The 13,305-nt window shown below is 49.9% G+C and overlaps 2 protein-coding genes across 2 annotated transcripts; one reads left to right on the top strand and one right to left on the bottom strand.

The window, feature by feature from the left end:
* Window positions 1–467: 467 nt before the first annotated feature.
* LOC128721387 (glutamyl aminopeptidase-like) lies at window positions 468–4,312 on the top strand. The gene is made up of 4 exons (XM_053815137.1): window positions 468–1,357; window positions 1,792–3,340; window positions 3,429–3,505; window positions 3,568–4,312. Exons 1-4 carry the CDS (start codon window positions 468–470, stop codon window positions 4,211–4,213), a joined length of 3,162 nt encoding a protein of 1,053 aa, XP_053671112.1. The 3' UTR covers window positions 4,214–4,312.
* A 157-nt stretch (window positions 4,313–4,469) lies between these two features.
* On the bottom strand, window positions 4,470–12,101 carry LOC128720700 (neuromedin-U receptor 1-like). The gene is made up of 6 exons (XM_053814393.1): window positions 11,723–12,101; window positions 8,180–8,345; window positions 7,941–8,073; window positions 7,050–7,257; window positions 6,639–6,853; window positions 4,470–5,267 (listed from the first exon to the last, which is right to left on the bottom strand). Exons 1-6 carry the CDS (start codon window positions 12,099–12,101, stop codon window positions 4,470–4,472), a joined length of 1,899 nt encoding a protein of 632 aa, XP_053670368.1.
* Between the last annotated feature and the right edge of the window lie 1,204 nt (window positions 12,102–13,305).

Below are 13,305 nucleotides of genomic sequence, written 5' to 3'. Positions count from 1 at the left end.
TCAAAATCGGGTCGTGGTATAGGGCAATCGGGTTGTAATTAACAGTGAAGCAATGTGTTCCCGCATAACTTCGCAAATCCTCACATAGTGTGGCTAGATCGTTGAATTCGTCTAGCAGGAGACACACTGCGAGGTGCGATCGGGGTTAGTGGTGATAAGTGAATCTACCGCCAAACGATGGCATGATTGCGTAACTAGACGACCTTGTGCACACATTTCTAGCTTCATAGAAGGCGCGTCGTTCAGCTGCATTTGGCAAGTGGATGTAATACGAAGCAAATTGGTCATGCCGAGCGTGGATTTATGTGTTCCAGTGAGTGTGACTATCCGCATATGAAACGAACTGCTGTTGAATTCGAAAAAGAATAGGCGAAAAAATAGCACGCACGTGTTCGCGAAATAATCGGCACGTGTTTTGCGCGTTTTGAATAATTAACGGAAACACGTGTTACCGAAACCTCGCACTTATGACAGTGAAACCGACAACGGTGGTGATCGGGTCCGGGATGACCGGCGGCGTACGTCCAACGGCTCACTTCGCCCACATGGCTCCAGATGCGCGGGAGCGCGAACAACGGCGACGATCGATCGTCATCCTTTCATTGCTGGCCGCGTGCGCCTTTCTGTTTGTGCTGTCACTCTGCCTACTGACAGCATTAGTAATGGTTGGTCGCAATCTGTCATCGCATTCGGATGCAGGCAGTAGCGCCGATTTGACAGCTGCGGTACCGGTGGATGATAAGCATTTGTTTATCGACAACAATAACATCGATCATAACGCGGACAGCGGCGGTGACGGTGCAAGTGAAGAAGAACGACGCGGAGATACGATAAGCGATAACGGCACCGGCCCTTATAACCGTAGTACCATATTCCTCCCAAACTCAGTGTTCCACGCCGTGTCGTCATCTACGCCTCGACCGGTCGATCGAATGAATCGAGTGTTCAAAATGGGCACGCAAGTGGTTGAGAAACTGGGCTTCCGGTTACCGCGCCATATTCGACCGATGCACTACGAACTGTGGCTGCACCCCGATTTGCAACGGGAAACGTTCGCCGGACGTGTTGGAATCGATCTGAATGTGACTGAAACGACGAACTACATTGTGCTGCACAGCAAAAAGCTAACCATTACCGAAACCGTCCTGCAAGCGCTTGCCAAAGGAGAGGACAGTCGGGAAATCAACATTTCCAGGGCGTACGAGGTACCAGAGCACGAGTACTGGGTCATCGAGACGCAGGGCGACATCGCGGCCGGTGACTATCGGCTGAACGTGCAGTTTAATGGCAACCTGGCGGATCGCATCATTGGATTCTACAGCAGCAAGTACCTCGATAAGGCAACTAACCGGACTAGGTAAATTACTTGCGGTAGCAACAGACCAGTATGGACACTTACCTGTACCCGTTGTCGTACTTAAAGCGATTAGTAACGCTTCACCCGTGATGGGAGATGATAATGGGTGCTGCGCGCTTTGTTTGCATGTCGTTGATCTTATCAGAATTGCTTTCATTGCCAGCAAGATGGCGTTTATCGTCGCTACGGGACCGACATGATCCCCAACGTGTGTTAAGAAATGCCAATCGAATTATTGAAAATAGAAACTGTACTGATCATGCAATGAATATGGTAGTCGGAATTAATGGAGCCAAGTGTAACAACACTTGGCATTTGATATAAAATAAACTATATTTTATTTTATCTTGAAGTAACGCTGAAAGTATGTTTCACATTGAGTAAACCTAGCGGTAACGATTTTTTGTTTGTCGTTGGTTTGCTTATATTTGCAGGAAAATCGCAACCTCGAAATTTGAGCCAACTTTTGCGCGGCAAGCGTTTCCATGCTTTGACGAGCCCCATCTGAAGGCCGAATATACAATCCACATGGTGCATCCGTCCGCCGATGGCTACGCGGCATTGTCCAACATGAACGTTAAAGAAATCGTCCCGGAGCAGCCTAGCGCTGGGTTGAGCACGACGACTTTCGAGCGAAGCGTCAGCATGAGCACATACCTGGTGGTGTTCATTGTGAGCGATTTCCAGTTTAAACAGGCTCAGATTGTACCGAAGCATGGCGATCCCTTCTCGTTGCGTGTGTACGCGACTCCGTTCCAGCAGAGTAATATCGATTTTGCGCTGGCCACCGCCCGCACGATCATCGAATACTACGTGGAGTACTTTGAAATACCGTACCCGCTGCCAAAGCTAGACATGGCGGCCATCCCGGACTTCGTGTCGGGCGCAATGGAAACTTGGGGCTTGGTGACGTACCGGGAGACCTCGATCCTGTACAACAAAGCGACGAGCAGCACGGCCAACAAGCAGCGTGTGGCGGGTGTGATCGCACACGAGCTGGCCCACATGTGGTTCGGCAACTTGGTCACGATGAAGTGGTGGAACGAGCTGTGGCTAAACGAGGGCTTTGCCAGCTACATCGAGTACAAGGGCATGCACGCGGCGAACCCTTCCTGGGGCATCGAGGAACAATTCATCATCGATGACTTGCACGGTGTGCTGAACTTGGACGCGACCATCGGTTCGCATCCGATCGTCATGTCGGTGGAGAACCCGAACCAGATTACGGAGATCTTCGACACCATCACCTACTCAAAGGGAGCATCGGTCATACGCATGCTGGAGGACTTTGTGACGCCTGCCGTCTTCAAGCAGGGCGTGACGCGTTACCTCGAGAAGCTGCAGTTCTCGAACGGGGTGTCTGAAGACTTGATGCGCGAGCTGGATGCGCTCGTTTCGGATGTTAGCGTGTCGACCGTCATGGACACTTTTACGAAGCAGAAGGGTCTCCCAGTAGTAACGGTCGAGGAAAATGCTTTGCAATACGTGTTGCGGCAGCAGCGCTTCCTTGCTGACAAGAACGCGAATGAGACCGAAGAGTCACCGTTCGATTATCGCTGGTATATACCGATCACGTATCAGTTTTTCGGTAGCGGGTCCAATTTGGACGAACCGCCCCGTCGCGTTTGGTTCGCAAATGATAAGGATATTGTAGTGATCGACAAACTGGAGGGTGCCTCTTTGGTGAAGCTCAATTATCGCCAGATCGGTTACTACCGGGTGAACTATCCGGTGGAGATGTGGCAGCAGTTCGGGGAGACCCTACTCAACGAGCGGAACTCATTCACGATCGGCGATCGTACTGGGCTGCTGAATGATGCCTTTGCATTGGCTGATGCTTCCATGTTGCCGTACAACAATGCACTGGATCTGACGCGCTATCTGCGGCAGGAAACAGAGTACGTACCATGGGCTGCTATTGCGAGCAAGTTGAAGAACATCCGTAGCCTGTTATACAATTCCAACTCGTACGACGACATTACGGTATGTAGACGATAGTGCGCCACCGGGTGCAGAAATCAAATAGCTTGTGTTTAACAATCTATTCGTATGTTTTGGCGTTTGATTTCAGAAATACACACAATCGTTGGTGTCAGACGCGGTTACAAATGTGGGTTGGAACCCGGTGGATGATGAGCACATGGAAAAGTATGTATGAAAACGAATCGTGGAAGCGTACCGCAGGGCTGACATTTTTGGTTTTCTTGTAGTCTTCTCCGGACGACGATCCTTGATCTTGCGTGTTCCTTCGGTCACGCCGGATGTATGGCTGCTGCTGGTGAGCGCTTCCAGAGCTGGCTGTTTGAGAAACAAACTATCCATCCGGATATTCGGTCGATCGTGTACACGTTCGGTATTCAGTCCAATGTTACCGTTGCCGACTGGGAGAACGTACTCGAGCGGTTCCGACAGGAGAACGACGCAAACGAAAAGACGAAACTGATGGTCGCACTCGCTTCCTATCCTGACCAGCGCACCATGCGCCGATTCCTGGATCTGTCCTGGGATACGGAACTGATCCGAACGCAGGACCAGCTAAGCTGCATACAGTACATTGCCGCGAATCGGCACGGCGAACAGGCTGCCTGGGAACACGTGCGCGAAAATTGGCCCCGATTGGTTGCCCGGTTCGGTATTGGCGAGCGTAACCTTGGCCGCATGATTCCGTCGGTGACGGGACGCTTTACGACGCGGGTTCGCCTGACGGAGCTGGAAGACTTTTTCGCTCGCTACCCGGAGGCGGGAGCAGGTGCCGCAGCTCGGCGCCAGGCGATCGAGACCATCGAAAACAACATCAGTTGGTTGGAGAGAAACGAAGCGATTGTAGCCAATTGGTTGAAGGAAGCGAATGCGTAGTTAGTTGGGCCCGTTCGCTCGACCGTTCAATAGTTTTATCGTTTAATTGTGCTCTAAGAGAGTAAAATACAGGTACGCTGTTTGCATTTTTGTTTTGGAAGTAATCACCTTATCTGTGCGTCTGTGTTCTCTTGTGTTGCGTTTGGATGCGTTGTACTGGGTACAGACGTCGTCCGGTGCCAGCAGAGCCCCCGTTTGCCATCAGTAATTGGAGTTTGGTTTGTACTCCCCATTGAAGTATCCGCGAGCGTCCCATCTAGCGTATCTCACTGTTCACTTCGCCCATGAACCGAGCCAGCTCGGCGCTGCTAAACTCGTCCTCGTCGAACTCCTTCAGGCTCGAGTTGCTGATCGTGTTGGTGTCGACGCTGTCGCAGCTGTGCCGCTTGCGGTACGCTTTTCGTCGCCCGGTGGCATCCGCACCATTCGATACTACGTCACACCCGACCGAAGCTCCATTCCCAGAAGCCGACTTGCACGGTGTACTGACAGGGGATTTGCTAAAGGCCAGCACCTTTTTTGTACCACGACGGAGCTTTTCAGCGATGGTCGATAAACGACCGCCAGTTGGTTCGCAGTCAGGAGCAGTGCCAGCATTCCGGAGCGATCCGTTCGAGCTGCGACTATGCTTACCGTTGCTGCTCAGGTTCGTACCGGTCGTCGATTGGCTGCTGCTGATCGAGACGCAATGCGAATCGGCTCGGGTGTACGTAGGTCGTATCGACACCGGCGGGTGGACGGACACAGAATGGACCGCCGCCTTGCAGGGACTCCGTTCATTCACCAGCAGCGACATGTTGGATTCCTGCAGGAAGTGCGTCTGTGAGACGGCAGTGCCGAGTAGCTTTCCCGAGGGGGTAACTGATGAGGCCATCGTGCCGGCATTACCAACCGTTCCCAGCGCGTTGGCGGTTCCGAAGCAGGCCATGTGGTTGGAGTGCACCTTGAACGAACCGCCACCGGTGACGCCGTACCGCGAAACAGCGCTGTACGTATGCTGCTGGCCATCCGATTTGGCTCGATGATCACCGCAGCAGCTCATCTTCAGCGTGTGCTGGGGAATGATTTGAAAGAGAAAGGACAAAAAAACGTTATCGTTTGGAACTGAACTTGTACTTTGGCTAAACATCAATCGCCCGAATGTCTGGTAAACCACCGAAATAGAATTCGCTGACGCTGTTCGCAAAGTTCGCCGACTGTCAGCATTAAACTCAACTCAACTGCGATGTGGGGATCAAAACCTAAACACAACTTTCGGCGCCGCCACAACTTGACCCAGCGAATTTGTTTCAGTTGATAAACTTCCATTACATCCTGCTGGCGGTGACGTTAGGAAATCGTTTATCACAACTTTCTACCACTGGGCCACGGACTACCAATGCACGGGATGTGATGTGGGTTTAAGTTCGAACGCAGGAATCGAAGCGAACAAATCTGGGAGCCGGGAACCGTCCGGTTCACCAGATAATCAATTGGCCAGCGACCGCGTGGGACTAGGCACTTGTTGTGCGGTGTGACCGATAAAACTGTCCACAACATGTGTGATTTATTTTTGTTATCAAATTTCCACTGAGATGCAGCGAAATATCGAAGGGAGGAAAAAACTAGACGCGATAACTACCGTTCATTTCTTGTTCGAAAATACACTGAAGCAGGGATCAGTTGGGAAACCATCGACGATAACCGAGCCATGGGAAACGTGGAATGGGTCGGATGCTTGCCAGCAACGGTGAACTAGAAAAGCTCGTACAGTTTCAATTTATGCGAGGCATTGTCCGCTGAATTTTAGTGCGTTCGTTGCGTCCTTCGAACCGTACGTTCAGTGTCCCATTTTGGGGGCCATCGTCGTATCGAGTGAATAGCTCCAGCAGTGTATCTGACCCGAGACAATTCATTGCTATGGTACTTTTTCTTTAAACTTGTTCTTTAACGTTTTCTTTAAGCTTTGAACAGCGAAACAAGATTTTTGTATGCTATGAAAACTATTCCAAACCATGCGAAGCTTCGAACAACAAGCAATAAAAAGCCGATTTTAGTGCACGATTGAATGTAATAAACTCTCAACAAGTGTGCAAATGTCTTAAGAACTACGAAAATGATTCCTTCCGCTAACACCATCCCGCACAAATCCGTCAATTCGAACGTGACTATTTGCGTTGATGCAGCAAAATTTGCTCGCTGTGCACGAATGGCCGATATCCTAACGGGCAAGGAAGTTGCCATAATAGTTAGGAAGCTAGGAATGGCATTTTCCCGTCTCCAGATCCGCCTCCCAGATACGGGAAGCCACATTCGGGCGTGCTAAAAATGCTAACGTTTCGGGTGCTTCGTTATTTAATCTCACACATAAACCCGAACCGGATCCGCCAGGATGTCGTCGTGTGAAAGAAGGGCAAATGTAATATACCTCCCAGCGTTTTCTTACCCTTGACGCGTCCCGGAACTTGTGGCTCATGATGTTATACAGCAGTGGATTGATGCAGGTAGACAGGAAGTACAGTATACCGGAGATGTAGTTGAGGGCCATGTACATGCGGTAGAAGAAGACGTTGTCCGTCTTACTGAAGGCACCGTACACCGCCATCAGACGCTGGGCGTGGAACGGTGCCCAGCAAATGAAGAACGTTGCGACCACGGCCACTAGGCGACGAGTCCCGGGAATGCGAGAAATAGAGAATGATAAAATAAGTACACATCGGTCCGAAATTCGCGCATCGCTGATGGACGATCGGAACGCTTTGGTATGGTTTCGGGTGGTCTGATGAGCTTTCGTCTCCACAGCGCGTCACAGGATGGAAAAACGATTGGTGGGAGAGATGGAAAAGCGATAGTTTACCCAGCATTCGGATGACACGACTCTGGGCGCTCACACCCCGGGGTGGTGCGGTGTAATCGGACGAGGCCCGTTTCACGCCCTGCAACAGCTTACTCTTCCGGAGCTTTATTCCAATCAGCACGTACAGGACCGCTATCAGCGTCATCGGACCGACGAAGAACAGGAAGCTGGACACCTCGAACGCATGGACAAAATGTTGATTCTTTATCTAGAACGACAGAATGATAAAGTTGTCTCAATGCAGTGACGAAACGCCCGGGAATGTTATGCTACGTTGGGGAAAAGGGAAAATATGATGGATCGTTGCCGTTTACGAAAAGAAGTAAGAAGGAACGATCGATCGATTGATTCCTGCGTTCGGTTTCGCAAACGAAACGTGCAAATGGGGGTGTCGATGTTTTTGACACAATTTGGCCTACTCCGATGAAAAATGAACCTAAACTCTGACGCTTCTGTTCCTCCTTCTTCTGATGTTTATGATGACTACTGGTCGTTGGCATATTTTGCTACCCTTTTCTTATGCTGATGGGTTGACGAATGCATTAGAGGTTGACTAAAATAACTTTGAAAATATATTCCCCTAAAAAACCTCATCAAACGTGTCGCAGAAAATCAAGCTACATCGCTGGGCGTAATGTAATTCGTCAACTTTGAGATTAGCATAATTGTGCTGCTTTGATTTCGGTTGACGGATCCACGCATGGAATTAAGTGGCAATTGAAGAACGCCCTCCCCATGCTGAGTGGAAGTGCGATTGCTAACTTTTCGCGCTGAACAAACGGACCTTGTCGTTGTTGTGCTTTCTTCTAAATCGAATCTCAGGCTACCGCCTCGAAATGAAACACAAATAAAGAGTTAATCGGTTCTGCCAGCCTTTGCGCGCCCACTTACCGTACATAGCCGGCTGTTGTTGCTTTCCACGATGCCAAACTGCAGGGCTTGCGGCGTGGCCAACCCAAACGCGACCAGCCAGATGACAATCACAAACTTGATCGCTCTCGATAGCTTCGACATGGTGTGGGATCTGTGGTGTGGGACGACACGAGAGCACGTGGTTAGATAGGGAGGCAATAATCGGTCAGTGGACCGTGGTCCACGGATCGAACAGGCCGCCCCGGTGGTGTACTAACCGGAACGGATGACAGATGGCGATGTAGCGTTCGACGGTGAACGAAGTTATGGTGAGGACCGTGGCGTTGGCCGCCGTTTCCGACAGTAGCCCCGTGATGATGCAGGCAATCTGGTTGAAGGGGTACGCGAACGGGTTCCAGGTTCCGTACAGCTCCAGTGGCATTCCTGCGAAGTGATGTAGCAAAAAGTTTTTGGTAAGTTTTTGAGAAGTGTTTAGTGCCATGCTTTCGAGATTACATCGGGCACGGTTTTGGGTTGAAATAAGTTCAAATTAGAGCAGAGATGTTGGTTATTGCTTGGCACATGGCCAGCTGCAACTAGAAGTAGTTCAGTCGAAGTCCTAATTACAACCACTATTATACAGGTGTTTTTTCTATGCTTTTTGAATGTTAGTACAATTTTCTTGCAGTACAGAAAGTCAGTGAGTCAGTGAAGATAGCTTATTTTGAAAAATATAGCGAACAGCTATTGTGAGGTTGAATAACTAAACACTTATGTAGCTTATATGATTGAAAGAAAGCTCATATAACTGAAATGTAATGGAATGCCATAATGTTTCCATACAAATATGCCGCTTTCTGCGATCAATGAGCTGAACTAGAGCTTCAAGGATGAACTAGCCGGTGGACAAACACTTCCCACTGGCAGCTGCATGTTTCCTCGAATTTGTTCTACTGTGCTCTGCAAGCTATCGTAATTTTATGTCCAACCGCTTCAATTTGATGGGCGCCATTTGATTGGCTTACCATTTTCGTAAGCACCAATAAGCACCATTCGGTTCGGCGCTTACCCACTTTGCTCGAAACACTTGATGATGGAAAGGAGAAAAGACCCGTGCTTAGATCGCTTCAGGCGATCGCTCCAATGCGCTCTCCCGTACAGCTGGAACATGAGAAGCTCGCCCCCCAAGACCCGAGAGCTCATTTCAACAATGCGATTGATGCTCGGTTAACCGAAAGACCCTTAACCAAGGCATGGCGAGCAAGCATGGTCGGGTGGAGATAATGGAAATTTTGAATATTGGGCAGATAATCATAACTTGCTCCATCAATATGTTCGTTCCGCTTCATTGAAACATTCGTGTGGCGTGCAGCATGTTCGACAGCATGTGCCCGAACCAACGTTCACCCAGCCTGACCTAAGCTGATGGTGGGTCAGCTCCTCGATCGAGATTGGGCGGATTGCTTTGGGCCGGGCGTGGCGCCAGTCAGGAGCGGAAAAAGCTCTACCCTCCAGGACTGAAACCGACCACCACCGGTCGCTGTAGGTCACTGGACTTCGAGTAAACCGTTGCCCCGCTCGGTTGATTGCCAATGGTTGCGGTTGGCCCGAGAAACAAACGCAGGCTTTGCTTTCCTTCCTTGGGGTGTTGTTGTTTCTGTAGCCGGTGTTGCCATACCACCGGACCGGAAGCAACATCCAGCCAAGCCAAAAACCATCTGGGCAATGGCTGATAAAAGCGGGAACCTTTTCTTTTTTTTTCATTAGCTTCGTTGCCGTGGATTAACGATCTATCATGCACGCGGTCTGTTTGCGTTGCTGGCCAGTCAGGGCAGGATTGGAAACGTTTGTTTGACGTTCGGGGGGTTTCTTTTTGCTTCGCTAACTGGCGTTTGATGAGATTGTTAAACTTTGCAGTCACGCCGTGGCGACGGTAATTGTGGCCATTTATTTCGCGATTCGTGCGATTTACTACGACGAGGTGTGCTATTTGCACGTGGGGATTTCATTTCATGCGCACTGTTGGTGGGTGTGATTAGCGCTAATGTTGTTTGGATTGGGTTTGGGTACACAAACCAGCGTCCTTTCGCTTCTAGCGTACGCATAAACATTGGAATAATATCTAACTAAATTGAAATAGTACAACTTTGCTGCAGAATGGGTAACCGAGGAATATATTCAAAAAATATATGCATTCTACCGGCTCTAAATGATGGTAATGAAGTACCAGTAGAGTAGTTTCAAGAACAAGTGCATCGTTTAGCTACCATACCTTGGCTAATATGTTATTATTATTCAGAACAGTCCAGGCCAACAAATTGCTTCCAAATGTCACTGCCGCACGTGTGAGAGCAAATATTACCTTGCACCATTTGAATGTAACGACATCTGCCATCAAAATTTGTTCACGGCACTTTGGCTTTTCCCATACCGGCACCATCCAGCTCTGCTCTGGTAGTATTTTCGGGTTTTGATGCAGTTTGTTCACGTCGCGTAAAGTGTGCATCTAACGCTGATTGCAGGTGCAGTCCGTTCTATATTGAAGCGAGTGCATCTGGTTCATACAAAACGCCTAGGAGTGGAATCATGCTGCCTTCCTTTTGCAGTCACTTGGGGGCAGAGTATCAACCACTCAGTGGTGCGATATGAATTCCGGCGCTGCAAAAAATTTAAGCCTTACCCTTAGCCCTCTTGAGCCTTGATCTTGGCTACCGTATGGTGCTGTATTTGCACATTTTTCGTTCCTCCAAACCCAACTCCAGGTGGCGTTCTGGCGATATCATCCACAGGCGACGTCGGAATATTCAAGCAGCAAGGCTTCCCCGTGCGGACGTTGCGAGAGCGAATATCCCGGACCGGAGCGAATATGTTGTATGCATATAAATTAGCCTTTCATTGAAATTGGGTCTCACAGATAATGTAAAGCGTCACCAAAATGCTCCAATTTCATTCAAAGCAAACGGGTTTTTAGCAGGGGCATCAAAAAACGAAGATACCACGCGGTCTACCACATTCCATTTCCTAGCAACGGCCGAGAGCAGTTCGTACCCGGAAAAGGATCACTAAGCAAGCCATGAAACACGCGGTTACGGCGTTTGAAAGCTAGCGCACGGCATCACGCTTATGCTAAGTTATCGGTACTCAGAAACCCTTTCACACATCGTAGCTCCACCGAATCGTCCCAATTAGCGGCGACCGCAGAATTGTTTCCAAGACATTGCCGACAAAGGAGCCTTTTGGGTTGGTGTGTTCGACGTGTCCAAAATCGGATTCAGCTCTCTGGCTTGTAATTATAGATCGCATTCGCCGGAAAACTCCACACACGCTGCGCAAATCTTGGAAGGGGTTCTAAGTTTTTCAATTAGTGTCGAGGGGGGCTTGCGGGAAAATTTAGCCGTGCGGTTGTTTGCGTTGGGTAACGTTAGCCAGATGTTTCTGCGCCCGGCATAGCCGGCAACACATTGACTCGATCGGTGGGGTGATGATGTGCGAAAAACCCGCACTAATCGGCCATCATTGTCATTTATTTGAATGAGGCATTCGAGCGAACCGGCCGGCTCTCGAACCGGGCCGTTGATGGGGGCTAAACATTGGAAACAATTTCATTGCGGGAATTCCACTTTCCAGCGATCCTGCAGCCCGGTAAAAGAGTTCGTTCACAATCGCCGTGTGGAAGATGAAGAAACAAAAGGAAAACCGATTGGAAGTAGTAAATTTTCATTTACTCCCCGACGATAAGCGCCTTACGGGATCCTAATTCCACTCGCAAAGCCCCCGTAACACCTGCAGTGGCTCCATCTGGCCGATTACCGGTAGCTTACCGAACAGCAGCAGCAGAAAGTCCGACACGGCCAGATTGAACAGATAGTAGTTGGTGGCGGTGTGCATCGACTTGTTCTTCGCAATCACGATGCAGATGGACAGGTTGCCGACGATGCCAGCCACGAAGATGAAGCAGTAGAAGATCGTTATCGGCAGGATGATGCAGATCGGGTTCGTCCCGTACTCTTCCGGTACGTTGCCGTCCCCCGTCAGACTGTCGTTTGCGAACAGGTACTGCGGTTGGTACTGCTGGTGTTGCGGAAGCGATGGAGCCGCCCGGTGGCCACCGGGCACGTCCTCAGCCGGAAATTCTCCCTCGGAAGCGTTACTGGCGATGGCGGCGAAGAGACTACTCACTGTCTGGCCGAGTTCCATCATGCTTGGTGAGCTGGGAAACTGGGTTGCGGGAGAAAAAGCAAATGGCAGGTCTGCATGCGCTTACAGGCCGAGTCGCATCGTGGTGGTCCACTCGAATGGACACTGCAAAGCTTGGACGTGACGAAATTCGGGCCTTCTGTAATGGTGACAGAAAAAAAGGGGAAATTTCGTTTCACTAAATGAGAGAGGGAGAGAGAGATAGAGGGAAAAGTACAGTCTCCGGAACCCATAGCGATGGAAAGGATACGTATCACACATACGGAAACAGCACGATACAAGCCTACCGGAACGGAATCCGGCTTCGTTACGCCGAGAGAGATTCTTCGGTTGTTTTGGCGGAAGGTAAAAGGTAAATAAATAAATCGAACGATGCACACGGGTTCCACGGGATGTATTCTTTCCTCAAAACGCGCTTCCTTTCCCGAAACAGATGAAATAATATGCGACTCACGGCGACCGAGTGTTGACATTGCGATCGAGCACACGCTTCATCAGGCAGAAAGTTTATGTTTCACCGAAATTAAATGCTCTAAAGCGAAGAGGAATGCCACGCATTACTTCGAGGATAAATGCCAACGGTTTGTGCCGAGAAACACGAGTATAAGTTTCCAAATAACCCAGCGATGAGCTTTAGTGGAAGAGCGCAAACTTTTGGGCGGCATATTGCGCGATTCGCGTGAAACAGCATAAATGTGTTCGCTGGTGCGTATTTTAACGTACTCTAAATTGAACAAAGTCTCTCTTCATCCCTCCCCCCCCCCGGAGATGTCCTTTCTCGGTGGTTTTCAATGTCACACTCAATGACCGGTCGACCACACCGAATAGCACCAAGAATTTGGCGACAGGTTCGATCGCGTTTCAGAAGCCACCACAAGCGACCTCGTAGCGAACCGTCACGTGGCGCCTGTCAATCAAGCCTCGGGAAATCCATTCCAAACATTCCGTCATCGAATGATTTCGACCGCTTTCCCTCCTCCTTCTCCTCCCCAAGGGAGATGATGGCAATCAGCTCCGGTTTGGGATGATGCTGTTCCGTCCCAGGCCGGTCCCATCCGGGGTGGCGAGGATCTTTGTTAACGGACCCGCCCGGGAAGCGGTTTCGAGCGAACGTTTTGTTTAGTGTCGGTTACATTAGGGAGCTTATTTCCTCCATTACCGGGCGAACCCACTCGGAGGGGTATCACAAATCGAGCGCCATCACTGA

This window comes from Anopheles nili, chromosome 2 (assembly GCF_943737925.1).
Source record: "Anopheles nili chromosome 2, idAnoNiliSN_F5_01, whole genome shotgun sequence".
NCBI classification, from domain to species: domain Eukaryota; kingdom Metazoa; phylum Arthropoda; class Insecta; order Diptera; family Culicidae; genus Anopheles; species Anopheles nili.
Note: the sequence above shows the minus strand (reverse complement) of the source record. Positions and strands in the feature narration are given on the sequence as shown.